Here is a 21,435-nt window from a genome sequence, read left to right on the forward strand (position 1 = left end):
CTGTCAGAGGTCTCCTACCTCTCGACACGGGTATGAGTATGAAATACCAATTTCAACTCTTAGAACATCTTATATGCTCTGTGGCATTCAGAAACATTTTTGAAGTCCCGGTTCTAAGCCGTAAAGCATGGTGCACTAAACTATTAAGTAGTCATCATACTGAGCTTTGTCAAACGTTCATAACGTCTGCATTTGCTCCTGCAATAGTTATGTCACGTAGCGGTGCATCAAGGACATAATTCTTCTGTACAGCAACAAGGATAATCCTCAGATCACGGATCCAATCCGCATCATTGATACTATCATCTTTCAACATAGTTTTCTCTAGGAACATATCATAAATAAAACGGGGAAGCTATACGCGAGCAATTGATCTACAACATAGATATGCAAATACTGTCAAGACTAAGTTCATGGTAAATTTAAGTTCAATTAATCATATTACTTAAGAACTCCTACTTAGATAGACATCCCTCTAATCATCTAAGTGATCACGTGATCCGTATCAACTAAACCATGTCCGGTCATCATGTGAGATGGAGTAGTTTTCAATGGTGAACATCACTATGTTGATCATATCTACTATATCATTCACACTCAACCTTTCGGTCTCAGTGTTCCGAGGCCATATCTGCATATGCTAGGCTCGTCAAGTTTAACCCGAGTATTCCGCGTGTGCAAAACTGGCTTGCACCCGTTGTATGTGAAAGTAGAGCTTATCACACCCGATCATCACGTGGTGTCTCGGCACGAAGAACTGTAGCAATGGTGCATACTCAGGGAGAACACTTATACCTTGAAATTTAGCGAGAGATCATCTTATAATGCTACCGCTGAACTAAGCAAAATAAGATGCATAAAGGATAAACATCACATGCAATCAATATAAGTGATATGATATGGCCATCATCATCTTGTGCCTTTGATCTCCATCTCCAAAGTACCGTCATGATCTCCATCGTCACCGGCATGACACCATGATCTCCATCATCTTGATCTTTATCAACGTGTCGTCACATGGTCGTCTCTCCAACTATTGCTTTTGCAACTATTGCTATCGCATAGCGATAAAGTAAAGCAATTATATGGCGCTTGCATCTTATGCAATAAAGAGACAACCATAAGGCTCCTGCCAGTTGCCGATAACTTTAACAAAACATGATCATCTTATACAACAATTTATATCTCATCACGTCTTGACCATATCACATCACAACATGCCCTGCAAAAACAAGTTAGACATCCTCTACTTTGTTGTTGCAAGTTTTACGTGGTTGCTATGGGCTTAGCAAGAACCGTTCTTACCTACGCATCAAAACCACAATGTAGTATAGTGATTGCTTTTTGATCTTCAGAAAGAACCCTGTTCATTGAAACCGATTCAACTAAAGTTGGAGAAATAGACACCCACTAGCCACCTATGTGCGAAGCACGTCGGTAGAACCAATCTCGTGTAAGCGTACGCGTAATGTCGGTCTGAGCCGCTTCATCCAACAATGCCATTGAATCAAGAATCAACTAGTGACGGCAAGCAATATGTACATACCCACGCCCACAACTCCTTTGTGTTCTACTCGTGCATATCTTTACCTAATAATAAAACAAATTGGGTTTCTTTCGTCCGTCATGGCATTTTTCAGAAAAGTCCCTCTATTTTGAAGAATTCAACCCGCAGTCCTGTTTTAAGTTAAATTGCATCGTTATTTTTGTATTTTACACAAAAGTCCCTGTCTTTTCTTGAAATCAACCCGCCATCCGAATTTAAGTCACACCCGAACCGTTATTTTACATTTTTCGAACCCCCCTGATGTTTTAGGTAATTCATCGGCGGACCATATTTAAGTCAAACAAATGGTTTTTAAAATCATCCATATCTTTTAAACCGTAACTCCGAGTTGAACATGTTATATATGAAATTTGATTAGAAAAATATGTAGAATATGAATATGAGATTATTTTTACATGTTAAATATTTTTAAATATTATTTTGAAGTATATTTGAGTCAAACCAAATGATTTTCTAAATTATCTGTATCTTTTAAACCGTAACTTCAATTTTAACATATTATATATGAAATTTTATTAGAAAAATATGTAGAATATAAATATGATGTTAATTTTACCTGTTAAATATTTTTAAATATTGTTATGAAAGCAAACTTATAATTTCTAGTGCAAGATTCGTTTTTTTCATACCAGTGGCGATTCGGATTGCAAATAAACACCCCACTATAACCATATCCGGAAAAGAAAATATCGATAACTACACATGCATACCTCTGAAAAATGTTGCAGGGGAAAACAACAGATTTCTCGTTGCGAGAGTGAGAGAAAGCGAGCGAGAGAGAGCAAGAGAGAGAGAGAGAGAGAAAGAGAGAGAGGGAAAGAGAGGGAGAGAGGGACGCCTTAGGATTAACCATATTCAACACACTTTTTTGTTGTTTTGTGTGAACACCGAGGCCATCACCGGCGAGGGTGAGAAGGAGGATAAGCGGCAACACAAATATGATGCCTCGCAAAAATAAAGGAGATGGACCTATTGTGGTCTTGAGTGATGGTTGTTGAGTTAAGAGCATGTGTTATGTTTTCCCTCCCGTTGCAACGCACGGGCTCTTTTGCTAGTAACATCTACGCATAGACCTGGCTCTGATGCCACTGTTGGTGAACGCAGTAATTTCAAAAAAAATCTACACACACGCAAGATCATGGTGATGCATAACAACGAGAGGGGAGAGTGTTGTCCACGTACCCTCGTAGACCATAAGCGAAAGCGTTATGACAATGCGGTTAATGTAGTCGTGCGTCTTCACGATCGACCGATCCTAGCACCAAAAGTACGACACCTCCGCGATTTGCACACCTTCGGATCGGTGATGTCCCACGAACTCATGATCCAGCAGAGTGTCGAAGGAGAGTTTCGTTAGCACGACGGCATGATGATGGTGATGATGATGCTACCGGAACAGGGCTTCGCCTAAGCACCGCTACGATATGACCGAGGTGGATTATGGTGGAGGGGGGCACCGCACACGGCTGGAAACAATCAACTTGTGTGTCCTAGGGTGCCCCCTGCCCCCGTATATAAAGGAGCAAGGGGAGGGGGCCGGCGGCCTCATAGGGTGCGCCCCAAGGGGGGAATCCTACTTGTACTAGGAGTAGGTTCCCCCTTTCCTAGTCCAACTAGGAGGGGGAGGAAAGAGGAGGAGGGAAGAAGGAAAGAGGGGGCTGGCCCCCCAAGCCCTAAACCAATTCGGTTTGGGCCTAGGGGGCGCGCCCCACAGCTCCCTTGCTGCCCTCTATTTCTACTAAGGCCCATGAAGGCCCATTGACCCCCCGGGGGGTTTCGGTAACTCCTCAGTACTCCGGTATTTATCAGGTGACTCCCGAAACATTTCTGGTGTCCGAATGTAACCTTCCAATATATCAATCTTTATGTCTCGACCATTTCGAGACTCCTCGTCATGTCCGTGATCACATCCGGGACTCCGAACTACCTTCGGTTCATCAAAACACATAAACTCATAATACCGATCGTCACCGAACGTTAAGCGTGCGGACCCTACGGGTTCGAGAACTATGTAGACATGACCGAGACTCATCTCCAATAAATAACCAATAGCAGAACCTAGATGCTCATATTGGTTCCTACATATTCTACGAAGATCTTTATCGGTCAACAACATATGTTGCTCCCTTTGTCATCGGTATGTTACTTGTCCGAGATTTGATCGTCGGTATCGTCATACCTAGTTCAATCTCATTACCGGCAAGTCTCTTTACTCATTTCGTAATGCATCATCCCGTAACTAACTCATTAGTTACATTGCTTGCAAGACTTATAGTGATGTGCATTATCGAGAGGGCCCAGAGATACCTCTCCGATACTCGGAGTGACAAATCCTAATCTCGATCTATGCCAACTCAAAAAACACCATCGGAGACACCTGTAGAGCATCTTTATAGTCACCCAGTTACGTTGTGACGTTTGATAGCACACTAAGTGTTCCTCTGGTATTCGGGAGTTGCATAATCTCATAGTCATAGGAACATGTATAAGTCATGAAGAAAGCAATAGCAACAAACTAAACGATCACCGTGCTAAGCTAATGGATGGGTCAACTCAATCACATCATTCTCTAATGATGTGATCCCGTTAATCAAGTGACAACTCATGTCTATGGTTAGGAAACATAACCATCATTGATTCAACGAGCTAGTCAAGTAGAGGCATACTAGTGACACTCTATTTGTCTATGTATTCACACATGTACTAAGTTTCTGGTTAATACAATTCTAGCATGAATAATAAACATTTATCATGATATAAGGAAATATAAATAACAACTTTATTATTGCCTCTAGGGCATATTTCCTTCACCCAGGTCGTGTGAACGTGTGGCAGAATGGGAGGCGTCGCCGCGCCAGCCAGCCTGTGACGCGCCACCAATGAGGAATCAATGGCAAGGCTGACCGGCGTCATCCTTGCCATTGATTTCCCGCGGGAAACCGAGGCGTTCTGGGGAAGACGAGGCGCGTGTCGCTGACTCAGTGGGCCCGCCGCGCTTTCGCGCCAAAACCCTCGCCCCGGCGTCTCCGAGCACCCCCCCCCAGCATCCCGGGTTCGCCTCGGGTCCGTCGGCGCCGATTTCGGCCCAAGCCGGTGAAAAACGGGCTCCTGGGGGCGCAACTGGGCCGATTTTTGGGCGCCGGTGCGGCAAAAACTCCTGGGGAGGGCCTGTTGGGGGCGCGGCTGGAGATGCTCTAAGGAAGACACACGAATGTTGCTGGGATGGGGGCTGGCCACAACCGCCCCTGGACCCAACATTGGGGCGGAAGTTGGAGGTCAACAGTGGTGGTGCGCTAGTTGATGCATATTTATTTTCTTATATTTCTTCTCATTAGTATGTTTATTTTGTTGCTTGCATAAACTAAAGAATATTTCAAAAAGATTTGAGCATTTTTGGTTGGTCCTCTCTTGTGTATTTGTTAGGAACTACTCCCTTCGTCCCATAATATAGGACCTTTTTTGACACTAGTGTAGTGTCTAGTGTCAAAAAACGTCTTATATTATGGGATGGAGGGAGTATGTTCCTTTTGTGTTCTCCATATTTTGTTTGTTGTTAATCTTCATCGAGCTTGCTAAAACAAGTCAGAGTTAGGAGAAGATAAAGTGACGTGACTCGACTAGGGAACATTGCCGAGAAAGTATAATATCTTCATGTTTATCATTCTTGCTACGTGAAATAATGATTAAAGTATTCTCGCACAAAAATGATTAAAGTAAGAAAAAAATTGGAATATGTTTGGCAGAAAATATATCAAAACAATTACAAAGTAAATAACTTATTGAAGCGGAGAAAGTAACTTTTTTTGATAAAACGGAGAAAGTGACTTAAAAACATGAGATGTGGATGCAGTATTGAGTTCTTGGGCTCAGAGGAGCATCACACCATACTTCCAAAGGGGCCTCGAGGCCACATGCAGGTCTGAAGACTCTCCTAAAGCCAAGATCACGAAAGTAGGCCACGGGGACATGAGGAGCCCGCCTGGGTTCTCGCTCAAAAGTACATGATACTCAAACTCCAGACACGCTCTGGGGCTACCGACGGTGTAATGCACCGGGGGTGGCCACTCGGGGGGAGCCCGGTAGCAGACCCATCTCGGGGCCCATGAAGATAGGCAAAGACTTGATCACATGAGGGAACCTCGGAGCCCGAATAGTCAGCGAGGGATCATCTTGGCGAGCAAGCCAAGGTGGCGGCGGCTTAGATCAAATTGATCTCTTATAAACCGTAGCCCCCCGTCATCTATATAAGGAGGGGGAAGGGGTAGCCATTCCTATCTACACCCATAGAACCATACTCTTGGTACTCATACTCCATCTCCATTGTAACCTCGCACGAGGTACTCCACCATGAATACAAACACAAAGCAGGACATAGAGTGTTACTCCTTCCCGGAGGCTTGAACCTGGGTAACTTCCTCGTGTGTTCTTTGGTACTTTCATCCACGTTCGCCACCCTGCCGAGGGTACTGACGGGTTTATGCACCGTTAGTCCCGATAACTAGGAAGTCGGGCACTGGCCCGGCCTCAGGGCCTGGCAGGCCAAGGCGTGGCCATGGCCCCTTGTCCTGCAGGAGGCCCTCCTTTCGGAAGGTTCTCATCTTAGCTTGCAAATCAAGAAGCACCCCCCGTCTGATTTGGACTCTAGGTTGGTTAGCCAACCGGGTAAACCTAGGCCTCATCCCCCTTTATAAGGCGAGGCAGGGATATTTCTAGCCACCCAACATCATCAGCATAGTATCTATAGCATTATCACCACATACATTGTAACCACCTCATACGAGGCATTTTCATCCATCAATCAAATCCGAAGTAGGAGTAGTGTATTACCTCCATGATGAGGGCCTGAACTTGGGTAAACTCCCCATGTGTGATCCCCTATGGCACTCCTGGCCCTAAGTAGCACACTATCGGAACTACTAACGGTTTTCAGAACCGCTAAACGTTTTTTTAACTTAAGACTTGTGTAGATAAAGGTGAGAGTAATACTCGTAAGATTTTAATTTGAGATGGCTTTCTGCATGAGATATCTCTTACCGTCAATTTGCATCTCATATCCTTCTTCATGACTCTATAAGGGATATCAAGTATTCAAGACTTTAGTGTAGCTTCTTGAAAAATCTTCTGGTATTTTTTTAGTAAGTCTATCCTTTCCTGTGAAATTTAGATTATTAAAGGGGTTATCTAGCAAAAAATGCACACACTTTCCTAAAATATCCAATGGGTCTAGTATTTAATCCTACCTAACCCTAAATCCCCACCCATGCCTCCCACTCCCCTCCTCCGCCTCCGCCTCCGCCGCCGCCCCTCTCACACAATTATCCATTATCTCTAGCAATTCTAGTCCTCTGTATGGTCTCTACTTGTTTGTTGACACCATACCTCCCCACCATTAGGCACCATACCTATGGCCGAGAGCTCGCCTTGCCATCTGACCTCCTCCCACCGCTCATTCTCGATTTGTTGCCAACTGAAAGCCTTGATCCATTCCTCCTAGTTTTAGCTTTGAGATCGCAAGAAGCCACGGCAAAAGCCACCAGAACTAGATAGATCGGAATACCCTCAACACACGCCGCTTCTCGCCGTCGCTTCTCTCCAGATCTATGGTGGGCCTTGATGGATGCCCGTGGTGTAGATCTCACGGCAAAGCTGGATCACGACGCTTGACCAGATTTCCCCCAATCCGGGAGAGAAGGTACAACATATAAGGTACCTTCTTAGCAAATCCTATAATTGTTAGCAAAATCATCCATTGAGAAGATGTCTCATGATTTTAACAGGAGGTGATTTCAGGCTACCAGATCTATAGATGACAACACCCTTGGCTCTCATTGTATGCACATCTCTATTATTGTACAATCATTGCTCACTAGAGCTACGGCGGGACTTAAGTAAATCTCCATAGCATAAACCTAATGACAAGAATGGATCATGATGCCCAACTAGATCGACTCAATACCGCAAGGTCAAGCATGACACATGAGGTACGTAATTAACCAATCCTACAAGATTCTCAAAATCATGCATTGAAAATAATTCTCGTCGTGGCCTTAATGATGAGGCGATCACATGCCACCACATATATATGGCAACATCCTCGCTTTTCATCTTTGTGTAAATCTAACGAAGTAGATGGGTCATGATGCTTGACTAGATGGCCTAAAACACGAGATCAATCATGATAGATCATGTACCTAGATACTTAGTAGATCCCAAAAGCATCCGTAAAAACATGCTTTGAAAAATGAAAGAAATGATAGAACTCATTAGTTAGATTACCAAGGCAAAATTATGATATTTACATGTCATATCTACAGGAGCAATCGGGGCTAGAGCACCTTCATCCATTTTATGGAACCGTGATTCCAAGATGAGGCAAGTCTTGTGTTAGCTTTGTGAGATGAACATCCTTCTAAATATTTATCTTAACGTGTCCGATTGCTTGATATCGAATAAGTCACTCTCTTAGAGATTAGCCACTCTGATTTAGTTAACAAAAGGGCATTATGATTTTTCAAATGATTTCCTATGGAGATTATGTGACTTGTGGGGAGATGATTAAGGTAGACCATGCCTCATTTATACCCTACTAGTGTCTTGTGATGTGTGAAGTTACTTTGGGCACCCTCCTCACAAAAAAACTTTTTAATACCTGGTGGAATGTTTAAATTAATAGTGAGAAATTGATGTGAATAACATATATACTCCTTTGTTAGCGTACCATCTGATCCTAGCTAGTTCAGTCAAATGAACTAAATAATTGCATGCCTATTCGTAGATACATGTCGTTTTGGACATTGACTTTGTCTCTACATGCACCTTTGAATGTTACGTTATACATGAATATACTAGTAAAATAATATTTGAATTATGTTAGGGGGGGTATTTTTCATGTCAATAAATTGCTAGCTAAGGTAGTTATCTTTTTTCTTTTGCTAAACCAATCGGTTGTGTGTTCCCAAACATCAACTCACTTCATGGTGTTGTTATTTATGAGAACAGATACAAGAACATCAAAGAAACTAAAAGAAAAGAAACATAATAAAAATAATATAAGTTGGGTTCGGGAACACAACCAATTTTTTTCACAAACAATAGCTAACCATCTGAGGTGGCAATGTTTTCAATGAATCCTAGAATGGTTTTGTTCGTTGACATGCATACTTCGACAGGCTCCGGTCGCAGACGAGGACATACCATGAGAACCACTGCAAAGTATTGATGTGTTAGTGGTTGGCCTCCTCTCTCCCACCTACCTGGTTTTATTTTCCTTGGTTGTTCAGCCTTGTATTGCTTTACTTTTGTTTGACACTTCATTTGGCTGGCTGGCCAACAGTTTGTTTGATATCGAACCGAGGGACTTCACTTATTTAAAGTCGGGCAAGCACCTTTCATCTAAAAATATCCTAAACCATGGCGCCAACTGTCAGTTAATGAACCAGATGATGACATATCATCTCAGCACCATCTAAGATGGCATGACTGCCCCCTCCCCCCCCCCCCCCACACACACACACACGCATACATATGCTACTACTACTACCTCGGGGCATCAATGGTAGTAGCGCCTAACCCCTAGGAGTCGGAGGTGCAATATTGTTTTGGATGGGGCCACACATTCGATTTGATAGTGGGAAAGACTATGTAGAACAAAAAAAAAGCCAGTACTGGTAGTATTTTGATTCATAGTGTGTGGACACACATAAAAAATCGCCTGTTGTGTTCTTATGGACCTCCACATAACTTGCATCTTCAAAATTTGAGGCCCTCCTCGGGTTTCATGCCTGAAACCACTATTTGTTTTGAGCTCTCTGTGGGTGCCTCTTCACTGACAAATTTTAGGTGGTTGGCAACTTGAAAAACCTGAAGCTTCTTGCAGGCCACCTATTTCTCAAGAGAGCAACTCGTTTAATCCTGGGCCAAGACCATGAAACCTAATGCTGATTACCTTTGGGTGGAGTTGCAGCCTTTTTGTACATTAGAGATTAGTCCATGTGAGGTTGAGGGTATGAAGTCAGTGTACAGATAGAACATGCATCTACCGTGTCACAAAATTTTAATATAAATTTAATTTGCAACTGAGAAGCGAAAGGACAGATCATGCTATGAACAATTGTTTATTCAAAATCGGTTGTAAATTAGGGCCATCAACACCACCACAACTTTATTTCTTATTTTTGTTTCTCAAATTATGAATTGAACTTGTAGTGAAATTGTATGCCATGTTAAATGTATCCAGCGTGTATGTACTCGATTTTTTTCAGTTTTTTTGTGAACTTTTGATATGTGTTTTTGGCTTTTGATGCACCGGTTGTACAGAAATTCTAGGCGGATAGGATACTCTCCAAGAGCTGGTCATGGCAGAGAATGTATTCTGTGCACCAAGAGCTCTTGTACAGCCGATGCACCAGAACATAAAAATCAATACTAAAAGTTCTAAGAAACAATTCAGTTAGAAGTTCAACTCAAGGCTTGATCAGTAAATTCAGTTAGAACATAAATGACAAATTTGGTTGTGGTAGTGTTAATTGCACAGTACATAGCGCAATTTGATTAAACTACCATATGTAGCATGATTGAGCTTTATTTGTTTCTCACGTTGTGACTTGAATTTGCATCTTCTGAAAGTTTTATTATATAGATCTATAATGTAGGGTGCACCAGTTGCACAAGAACTAATGTGCACAGGATACTCCCTCGGTCATGGCAAGTTGGCAACTCAGAACGTATCCTCCTGTGCACCCATGGTTTCTATGCAACCTGTGCACCCAATTAGAAAAACACATTACAGGTTTCCAAAAAAAATGAAAATAGTTTAGCATAAAGAGACAACATAGGTATGCTTAGATAGGTAATAATAACTAGCTGATGGTTTCCGTAATTTGTTAAACGAAACAATCTTCTGATGATTGCTTGCTTTTAACAGCTAAAACACTTCCAGTAGGACTAAATTGTTTTGGGTAAACCTCCTTCATTTTCTGAAAGAACTATATAGATTTCGAGATTTATGCTATAATTTACCTTCCAACTCTATATCATAAAATTAGTCTTACCATGATTCACTAGTTACAGGGTAGCTATACTAGTAGTTGCCTGAAATCATACAGATCAAATAGCAGTCCATGGTCCATAACATGCTTATGAATCGGCTAAGTAAATAAGTACAAAAACGATATGAAAAACGCTTGTACTGTTTACAAGTCAATGTCACTGAAGTACGCACTTACAGATCTATAATCTATTCTTATAGTGGCGTGTACATTCACATTATCAGATAAGCACCAGTAGATTGAGTCGGGCAGAGGAGAGATCATGAGAGAAATGATGCGGAGACGTGCAACTTTTAGCATTCAACGACGACGTATCGGCATCATATCAGTATAGCAAAATAGCACATCAAACAGCGACAATTGAAACATGAGGCGTTCTAAATGGTAACAATGCAACGTTTTCTTAAGACTGACAGCATTCTCCCAAGAGGAAAATACTGTATGAAGCATCCTCAAGTTACATTAACAAGTATAGTACTTAAAATAAAATTTGAACTCGCATAGATTAAGGTAACAAAAAAAAATTTACACCTCCACCAATCTTCCTACTTCCTCATGGCTTCTTTTCAGAGTCCTTCGCCTGCTCCTCCTTGCTCAGCACCTCTGCGGCAGCAAGCATCATGTCCACGAGACGTGTCATGAAAGATGCGGGTGAGGGGAAGGCACTGCCTTCCTCATTATCTGTCGAACCGCTGGGTACAGAGTTGTTGGGGTCAGTGGTCGTGGCCACAGCCGGCTGCACAGCAGTCCCTTTTCTTGCAGTCCACTTTCGCGGTTTTCGCCTCGTCCTGTCCAGCCAACGTCTCACCTCGTTGGCGACATGTTTAGGAGCAGATGGGCAGGCCCTTACCCTGCTGCTGCCACCAGCAACATGATGCTTGAGGCTGGTGACGCCGCCGCTGCGCCCAACCATGGGGCAGTACTTGCACTGCCAGTTTCTGTTTCCGTCAATGATGGTACCATGCTGCCATCCCTTTCGATCCCTGATTTTCAACGAACCCTGTGCGCTCTGCAAAATTCAGGAGTGTTAGAGAGTTGTACAGATTAGATCAGGTTCCATTCGCAAAAAAAAAAAAAAAAAAAAAAATCAGATCAGGTTCTCTCTGCTGCAATCTAAAAAAGACTGCCATGCCAGAGCTGGAGCACACGAGATTTTTGTCTATTGGTTTTGCGAGTTGTTTTCCCCCATAATGCTAACTAGTTCAGGGATTGGATGGAAATTCACGGCAAGCCTTTTTATTCAGTCCACAGAGTTGAATGACAAAATCTATCAGAAATCTGCAAGATCTGGAGTTCTTAGAGACAAAAAAAAAATTAAGGCAAAAATTACCCAGAACAAGAAATCATCTCAAGAAACATCACAGAAAAAAATAGCCCTAGAATCCACTAGCACAGAATTGCAACGCAGAAGATAAAAAGCGCATAAAGCTTTTCTACCAACAGAATCGGTCCTACAAGCGAGAATTCGACAGGATCATACCTGCTGCTCCGGGGTGGTCTCTGGAGCCGCCCGCCGGGGCCTCTTGCAGGGCCGTACTGAATCTGAATCTGAATCGTCGGACAGCGACTCCGAGCAGCGCATCTTCTCCTTCCCCTTGTTGTTCTGTTTGTCAGCCATCTACAAAAGTTTCGATCAAGAAACGAGGATCCTGCATCAAATCCAACCGAAACTGTCACTACTACGATCACTATCCACTACCCAACGAAAGATAATTAGAAGACGAATTTGCAACCTGAACAGAAAGTGTAGGAGAGGAGGGCTGGCGATAGATGATCCGGCAATGCCTGGTGACAAAGTTGGCGCCTAGCATCCCCTTTTAAAGTCCCAGGAGTATTGCCTTTCCATTCCTGACTATGAATTCAGCACCGGGCGCCAGATGTGTTTTCTTCTAAATCTGTTTGCGCGCCTGTGTTTCTTTCTACGTACAGATTAGCAGTCCTGTATCTTGTGGTAAGCTTTAATTTCCTGCCTGGAATTATTAACGGCTACTTCTACAGAGCACCCGGATCCGTGACGTGGACAAGTTATCTTTTCAAGGTGCATGTATAATGTATCCAATCTTTGGTGTTTCTACGCTCTCCCTCCGTATCAAGTGCTTACAGTGGTATTTTTCGTATAAAAAATCGGTGGGCTTTGGAAGGAAGGCAGTAAAGTTTTTCCTTCCATCGTTTCGTACCAACAAATTAGAGGCGGAGGCCTCCCATCTCAAGCTGTCTCTTTGGTTAAAAAGTTGGGGTGTTAATTGATATGGACAACTTTCGCAAAAAAAAATGATATGGACAAAACTGAAGCTAACTTGCTTGGCTGGACGTGACAGACTGATTGTTAACAGATTGGCCTGAACCAAAAATGATTACTGGAAACAGCATGGAGATGTTGCAGCACACTTTCTTGTGTGCAATTTTTGGACTCAACCTGATTTACATGATTATGGAAATGTGAAAAAACCACTTGCTTACAAGTCAAGCTACAAGAAGGATACAAGCGGGAGATGCCAATACATTCACAGTACTGAGAACTTCTGACCGTTCTTCCTCAAGTAATTATCCTTGTGAACTGTTTGATACGGAAGAACATGCTACAAGGTTAGACCTCAAAATAACTAGGCTGCCGGGACATATTTTTTAAAGGACAGATTTACTTTTTATAAAAAAATTAAGCTGTTGACGTCGCAAATGGTTGTTGACATGTACTAGGATCTTTACTCCTAATGAAGCAGTTGGTAGCCTGATATTTCGGTTTTATTTTGGTACTCCGGTTTTATTTTTGTCCCACCTCCCACCACCTCCTTCCACTGATTTATTTTTTCCTCACTTCTCACAAAACAAAAAAAAATCTAAACATATCAGAATTTTCCATGCGGGTGCAAATTATTTAGTAATGTATTTATGTGAAAGAATCAATCACAATCAATCTTTAAAACCAAATCTAAATTAATTAATCTTATCTATCTATCACATTAATTAATATTTCCATACATCATAATAATTACATTAATCGAAATACCACACGTTGTGCAATCACATCTCTAATCCTAAAGGGGAGTCTGCAGTCGTTTCGTTCTTCTCATTTGCTTCCTGTTTTAGCGCGAAAGTCGAGCCGGTAGGTGGACCACATGCCAATTGCGCTCCGTTCTCTTCGGCTGGCTTTCCTTCTTCCCAACTCGACATCTCGATCTTTCTCCCATCCCCAACATTCACGCTCCTCCTCTCTGAAGCAATCCCACGCCTCCATGGCCTCGAGCACACCCCTTCACATAGTCGCCACCACCTCCTTCCAGCTTGTACTGCTACAGTTTCCCCCGCCAACCTCGCTCCCTGATGGCGCCTCTCCTACCCTTCCACCCTTTCTAGGTCTCTTGTGGTGATTTTGTGCCCAACCTTTCCGTCATTGCCGATCCCTTCGCGCGCTTCGTCGACATCTACCTCCATGCTAGCGCCGAATTCACCGCCTCGGTTATGGCACATGAGCTGTTGTCATCCGGTCTTGCCGCTTGCCTCCGGGAAGTCCCGTGCTCTTCTTCAAGGAGGACTTTGCATTCAAGGAAGGGGCCATCTTCAAAGCTGCCTGCCTGCTCAACAACGACAAACTGTAGGAACGCCTTGGCTAACTCCTGGATGTAGTCGAAGTGTACTTCAAGCTGTCGGATGAGGTCTGCATGTTATCTTTGTGCTCAAAATTTTGACGATTCTGTTGTCGGAAGCAGCCACAAAACTATGCGTCAATTTATGCCAACAATATATGCACAAAATTGATAGATTAATCTTAAGAAATAATTATTGTTCAAAATAAAAGTCGAATCTTGATTCATATATATACATTTGCTTTCAGCACTAGCAAAAATACTATGATACTTGAGTACATGTGATGTTTCGACTTTTGGGGCAACACAACATAAGGATGTGGCCCCGCTGACGTGCCCTTATGTTGGGAGCCGGATCCTCTGACGTACCACCCTGCACTACTAGGAAAAGGGCTATAGATGATATGTTGTTGAGCAGTGGCGCACCAGATACAGGTGCGCCATTATTGACATATTACTAATGGTGCACCTGGTGTGTGGTGCGCCATTAGTAGTTTTGAAAAAAAAATTGTTAGTAATGGTGCACGGTGGGTGTGGTGCGCCATTACTAGTCCACTGGTGCGTCATTACTAACAAATTTTTTTTATTTTTTTTCAAAACTACTAATGGCGCATGCGCCATTAGTAACCCTGGTGCTAAATGCACCCCCTGACCGCCTTTTCAGTTTTAAAAAAATAAAAGAAAATGCTGAAAATGTCAAAAAATAAAAGAAAATAAGTTTCCCATGTGATATGTGGTCTAGTTGTTGGAAAAATTTATAAATATGAATTTTGACTCTATTTGCAAAATCTCTCTAGAAATTAGTAAAATGGGTATAACTTTTGCATACGAACTCGGATTAAAAAGTTTTATATATGAAAAATCATCTAGTCGAAAAGTTTTTTATACGAAAAGTTACCTCGTTCAACATCTTCAAAATCCCCAAAAACCTAACAGAACAAAAGATACGGAGTTTTTAAGATCTAGAGGGGGGGAATGAAAAAAATTCAAACTTACTAGTGGCGCACCAGGTGCGCCACTGGTAACAGAAAAAAAATTGGTTTCAAACAAAAAATTGGATTTTTTTTCAAAATATGATACGTAATATGACCGGGAAGTTTGAAATATTTTTTCAAAATTTCATTACACTCATGAACATGAACAAAGTCCTAGACATCAACTAAGGATTGATATATATATATATATATATATATATATATATATATATATATATATATATGTATATATATATATATATCAACAAGTGCCTGTGAAGTGAGCTGGTGCTGGGGTTGGATAGAACTGGGAAGTTAAGCGTGCTCGGGCTGGAGTAGTGTGAGGATGGATGACCTTTCGGGAAGTTTGGCCACAAAGTGCGATTTGACTTGAGATTAAACCATAGTGACTCGAGATTAAGAAAAAAATGAAAAAAATTGTTAGTAATGGCGCACTTCTATGTGGTGCGTCATTACTAAGCCAGATAGTAATGGCGCACTGCGTGGTGCACCATTAGTATACCAGATACTAATGGCGCACATGTGGTGCGCCATTAGTAAAAAATTCTAATGGCGTGATGCTAGTGACGCATCTGTAGTGCGCCATTAGTAGCCAAAACAGGTGCGCCACTAGTAAGCCTTTTCCTAGTAGTGCTGGTGTTGGGCCCACTAACATGTGGACCCGGGCCCACATGCATCGGCCCAACATCAGGGCACCAACATTCGGAGATCACCACCTAGCAGGACCAGTATGCTAGAATGCCCTGGTATATATTGGTGTTGTTCACTTGTCTAATGATGATACATTTTGACATCTTATTCTGCATTACGTTGTGGTAAACTATTCTGACATGACCAGGATATCAGAAGTTTGCACAAATCAGTTGCTGATGGAATTGATGCAAGAGATGGTTTTCCACATCATCTCACTCCTGTTTTCCCTGCCAACCATGTTGTCATGTTATTCAGGTTGGACTTAAATAGCTCGGCATGTCTACCAGTTAGCACATCTTTCAAAAGTTTGCACTAATCAGTTGTTGATGGAATCGAAGCAAGAAATGGTTTTCCACATCATCTCAATTTAAGCATCATTTAAAAGTGAGTTGTTTTTTTCTTTCTTGTCATCTTCAGTTCACCTCTGACATTGATATGCATTCAAACTCCAATTAGATGTTAATGCACAATTATTCCTTTTCTAACAAACTTTTTTTCATTGTCCATGAAACTTGAGAAAATCACTCGCAAGTTTTTGAGGGAACTCTGGTATTGACAAGAAATATAGAATTGTGCAATTCACAAGTGAGGTAGCATCGATTTCTCCCTGAAAAACTTGTGCTCACGAATAGCAATAAATATGCTCTTTTGCACTTCTCATAAATCAGTGTCAATGGATATTTGCCTGTTTAATCAACTAGGATTGAGTGGTCTTTGTGCTAATGCTTATCTGTTATGAAGAAAATTGTTTTGATTTTTTTTGCATCTTTAAGGTTCTAAAAACTGCAGTATCACTCGATATACTTGGTCACATTTTTTATTTTTCTGGGAAACCTAAGGAACACCTGGAATTTCCCGCAAGTCTTAGTTCGATTCAAATAAGAAGATTTCAGCCTACCTAGTTTTTGATATTGTTATGTTAATCTCGTACATGAACTTCTATTAATTTTAGTGTAAGAACATACCCTTCAGAAATTATTCAGACTGCCATATCTACAGTTGATGTCATGAATTCCATAGCTCATGGGTAGAAGATCGATCCCTCTGTGCTCTGTTGCAGGTCTTCGACACATTGAAATAGCTTGCTCAGATTTGCCATCATGTCGGCTTGATAGAACATAAAGAGAAGACTGGTAATATCTTGAAAACAGTTTGTCATACATTCATTTTCTAATTACAGGTTATGCACCGAAATGCTGAAAAAGAGATGATGTACTAATATGTGGCACTTGTGGGCAAAAATTTATTAATATTAGGTACCTTGGCCTGGTAAGGTATATATTCTGAAGACAATTAAGTCGTATTGAAGGATGGAATGAGGAGATTAATTCTTTGAATATGTGATTTCAATAGAATGCAGCCAGGTCACACGCACACAGACTTGGTTAGTTTGGCCTGTTTACATATGTCACTATTCACAATCTCTTTTTAGAATGCAGCCAGTTCACACGGCCAGGTCTGCGTTGACCTATGTCTCTTTGCTATGCTGATGGCTCTCTAGAAAATCATCATCATTACGCCAGTCACATAACGAGATACAAAATGACGTCTGCCACATCACTACGCCATGGCTTTCTGGAAGTCATCTCTGCGTCATTGCCTCCCTCCAAGCATCCAGGTAAGTCGACCAATTCCATACGTTGTTTTTCATTGTTGAAATCTAACAAACCTTGAATTTCACCCACCTTTCATTTAATAGAACATACTGCTTTGACCCGCAAGAAACGTGAATCTGTCTGCCTCACTAAACTGGTTAGCTCTCTATTCGGTTTGAGTATGGATCAGTGGTTAAGAACAATATAAGGGAGCTGACGAAAAAAATTGCATGGAGTAATGTTTCTGAACAATAATAAAACCTAACATAATATCCTAGAAACAAATCAATCTGGGAAAGCACAATAAAGCCCTCGGAAGATGTTTTAACTACACCCAAACTGAATATGTAGCCTTTGCATGCACAATATGAGTGAACTATGTAGTGCTAACAAGAGAGGTTAGTTTTTCTTTTCTGTTTATATATGCGAACTATGTATGGGTTTCTGCAGTTTTCATTAAAAAAATCCTTTCGATAGCACATGTCAAAGCATCTTATGGAAGGACAGAAGTGGTTAAAGCACATGTCCAAGCTATCAAACTATCTATCAGAAATGAGCATTCAGATGTTCAATTGATACTCATATATGGAGGGACAGAAGTGGCTAAAGCGCGGAAATGTTAGACCTAATGGAGAGCGGCGTTTTGGTGCCTCCTTTTGTTCGTAATATATATTTCAATATTTGCATATTTGAAAAATAAGATATATAAGTAAGTAATATATAAGTAAGTACTGATCATTCATTGGTTCCCAATTAAAACAATTAACTGATTTAGTGAGTAGCAAAATTGTATTAGGAAAGAACTACACAAATGAATCCCAAGCACTCCCCTAATAAATATCATAAGGTCTGTTGGGAGCTTAATTTGTAACCATGTAATATTTAACAATTTCATATTGGGAGCTTAATTGTAACGTGTAATATGTACTCCCTCCGTAAAGAAATATAAGAGCTTTTAGACCACTATATGATCTAAAAGGTCTTATATTTGTTTACATAGGGAGTAACAATTAGCATTTTGTTAAGTTCTGTTGCAAGATATCTATCCAAGTAGATCTACTGATAAGTACTTCCTCTGTAAGCAAATTTATTTACACGGGAAGTATCATATATCATGCAGTCCGTGTTATTTGATATTGTTGCCACAGATCTTTATTTCATTCTACGCACACACAATTTTCTGTTTAAAATAAGAAAATTTTGGTTTCTGCCAAAATAATTAGACAAAACAAGATACCAATTATAGGCACCAGATGTCCGTGACATGTTGATCCATAAAATTAATTAGCTCGGAGTTATCTCTGGCATGCGATGGTGAAGTTAGAAAACTCACTACACAACATTCGAGGACAGTAGGACAGAAATATAACCTAGGAAGCTAATTGAGATGAGAACAACCAGGTTGGCAGTAGCAACAGACGAGTAGGGTGGGTGGCATTAAAAGGGCCGAACTTGAGTATTTGTGGTGTCAATCCTTCAGTGTCGCCGCACTCAGAGAAGGTGGTGGTGCTATGGTGAGTAGCAGGTCGCATCGCCGTGGCGTTCCTACCGGCGCGATGGTGTGCACTCCTTGGCACTAGGAATCGGTTGGGACAGCCTCATCATGGATATTGACGGCGTGACATCGCGACTATGCTTGCGCAGCTCAGCTGGGGTAGAAGACCGGGCTCGACGACGAGGGTGTCGTCCCTCCTTGCCACGCCTCAGAACTATGTCCTAGGTCGTCCAACCCACATACAAACGAGTCGGCTACGTGGCCGACACTAACGGAGAGCTAATATCCCTACTGCACCTCCCGGTCAAATCTCGTTGCCCTTGATGCAGACCGGCGGATGCGTGGGCTCGGTGCCGAGGCGACAACATGAAAGGTTGTCGGGGAGAAAAGGAGGCGGGAAGAAGAGGGGGTGGGTGACGCCATGGAGGGGAGGAGAGGCAGCAGGGAGAGGAGAGTGTGAGTTTCGCCTTGGCATGGAGCGGAGATGGCGGCGACAACGCTATGGCGGGGAGATGAGATGTGACAGCGCCCGGTGGCTGGCTGGCTGTGTGAGGAGAGCAGGAGGCGGTTGTGGGGTGAGTGAGGGAGAGGAGTGAACTTTTTTCCTTAAAGATAAGGAGAAATGAGCAGTTGCTATGAGGTGACATAAGTTTCGCATAGCCTAGCAAGTCATTTTTAGAGAGAAGACCATCCAAGTAACCTATAGGTAGCCTACAATTTATTGCTTATGAATATCGGGATGCGAATCATATGGTATCATGCAAATGAAGCTAAAGACAACATTCCTCACATTATTGTACGCAAGTAAATCTTAGTTTGTAATAGAAAAACAACTGATCATTGCTCTCTATGTACACATCGTTCAGTTAGATTTTTATGAACTTACATCGCAAGTGAAGCGGACTTCAATTGATTTTTGATTGCTATGGTTATCACTTCTATACATGTATATTATGCTTATATGTGTAACCGAAAAAAAAATTTATGGCCTGTGACAACACACGAGTATTCTACTAGTTATCAATAATCGATGACAGAATGGCTAGGATTTCGACCGCCACCGCCTAAGAGCATCACTGTTGCTCGCCTCCAGCTGTGTACGGTTCGTCGTCGACAACCGCCGACCATCTCCCATTCCCCTTTCTCCCCGTCTCCAACCTCTATGTGTAGGCTCAACGAGCGAGCACCTGCAGCAACGTCGAGCTCCTGGATGCATGGACTTGGTGAAGAATGTGCTGAACATGCCACCGAATGGTTCCTTCCATTATCTAGCATTTGATTACTGTGGCAAAAAATTATTCAAGAATTCGGACGCCTATTAGATGTTTGTGTAATGCACATTAACAACGCTTACAAGCTTAACGAACTTCAAACAGGCGAGCCGAGCAAGGGCTTTTGCTTGTTAAGTTAAATGAGCCGGGTAGCTTGTTAATCCACCCTTAGATGCCACCTATGTGTCGAGTAGTGAGCGACCGGGAGGGCCATCCCTCACACCGCCGAGCCTCGCCCCTCCACGCATCTCCTCCGCTATTTGGCATTTCCATAGATAATGATAAAATTTTTATTTAAGTATATTTCACCTATTGTATTGTTCACCAATGAACTTCACATTTTCAGGATAAATTTCAACCCTTACACCGCCGAGCCTCGCCCCTCCACACATCTCCTCCGCTATTTGGCATTTCCATAGATAATGATAGAATTTTTATTTAAGTATATTTCACTTATTGCATTGTTCACCAATGAACTTCACATTTCCAGGATACATTTCAACATCTAATTATCAGATAACTTGAACACAACTTGGTTCAGCAGTTGTTGTAAGTCCAGCCAATGGTTACATGGATATGAACATATACAGTCCAAGATGGATGCAGACTAAAATAGTACAAAATGCATTTTCCCCTTGTTTATATATATTTCAAAATGTAAAAGCTTTCGTGTAAATATAAGGATTGAATTTCAAATTAGGTTGGGATTTTACAATACACTATTTTGACCCTAAAATCCGTATTTAGTTTGGCAGAAGTAATAAGCTACTATGCTGACTAACGAACATTACAAGAGAATTCGGTTCATGTTGATTCAGGCTCCTCGTTTTTTGATTGCTATATCATGGAACCTGGAGCAAACCAGTGCTTCTTTGCTCCCCAGTTTGCCCATGTTTAGGCCTCCTTTGGTTTGAAGGAATTTCATAGAAATTCTAGAGGATAGGATTCTTATAGGATTTTTTCCTTTAGAGCTCTTTGGTTCACAGGAATTGATTCATATTCCTACATAGGATTGGTTCCTATCCTCCACATTTCATAGGAAAATAAAAATGAGCCTAAACTCAATGAAAAAATTCCTTTGATGTCAACCAAATGACATCTTATTTCCTATTCCTACTCATAGGATTTGAGATACATGTCATCTCATTTCCTACAAGATTCCTATTCCTACGATAATCCTATTCTATG

At 41.7% G+C, this 21,435-nt stretch overlaps 1 protein-coding gene and 1 long non-coding RNA gene across 5 annotated transcripts; one reads left to right on the plus strand and one right to left on the minus strand.

Moving 5' to 3' along the window:
- The first annotated feature begins 6,837 nt into the window (after positions 1 to 6,837).
- LOC147980931 (uncharacterized) lies at positions 6,838 to 21,363 on the plus strand. Of its 4 annotated transcripts, none has more exons than XR_015598768.1 (9): positions 6,838 to 7,273; positions 7,345 to 7,548; positions 7,882 to 7,939; positions 8,737 to 8,796; positions 16,032 to 16,270; positions 16,947 to 17,019; positions 17,143 to 17,270; positions 17,388 to 17,504; positions 20,594 to 21,363. It is a non-coding gene; the product is annotated as an uncharacterized LOC147980931 (long non-coding RNA). The 4 variants fall into 4 exon arrangements; XR_015598767.1 differs by having other exon boundaries at positions 17,143 to 17,250; positions 17,326 to 17,504; XR_015598765.1 differs by having other exon boundaries at positions 17,143 to 17,504.
- LOC147980932 (uncharacterized) lies at positions 9,871 to 15,343 on the minus strand. The gene is made up of 2 exons (XM_087513693.1): positions 12,095 to 15,343; positions 9,871 to 11,623 (listed from the first exon to the last, which is right to left on the minus strand). The coding sequence occupies exons 1-2, from the start codon at positions 12,230 to 12,232 to the stop codon at positions 11,168 to 11,170; spliced, it is 594 nt and encodes a 197-aa protein (XP_087369819.1). The 5' UTR covers positions 12,233 to 15,343; the 3' UTR covers positions 9,871 to 11,167.
- Positions 21,364 to 21,435: the final 72 nt, after the last annotated feature.

This window comes from Triticum urartu, chromosome 3A (genome assembly GCF_056163025.1).
Source record: "Triticum urartu cultivar PI428250 chromosome 3A, HENAU_Tu73, whole genome shotgun sequence".
Taxonomy (NCBI): Eukaryota; Viridiplantae; Streptophyta; class Magnoliopsida; order Poales; family Poaceae; genus Triticum; species Triticum urartu.

What these genes read in the sequence shown, in the direction of transcription:
- LOC147980932 (XM_087513693.1), bottom strand. Translation starts at nt 12,232, where the DNA reads ATGGCTGACAAACAGAACAACAAGGGGAAGGAGAAGATGCGCTGCTCG. An exon ending in AGACCACCCCGGAGCAGCAG is followed by an intron (nt 11,624 to 12,094) that starts GTATGATCCTGT and finishes TGAATTTTGCAG; the next exon opens with AGCGCACAGGGTTCGTTGAA.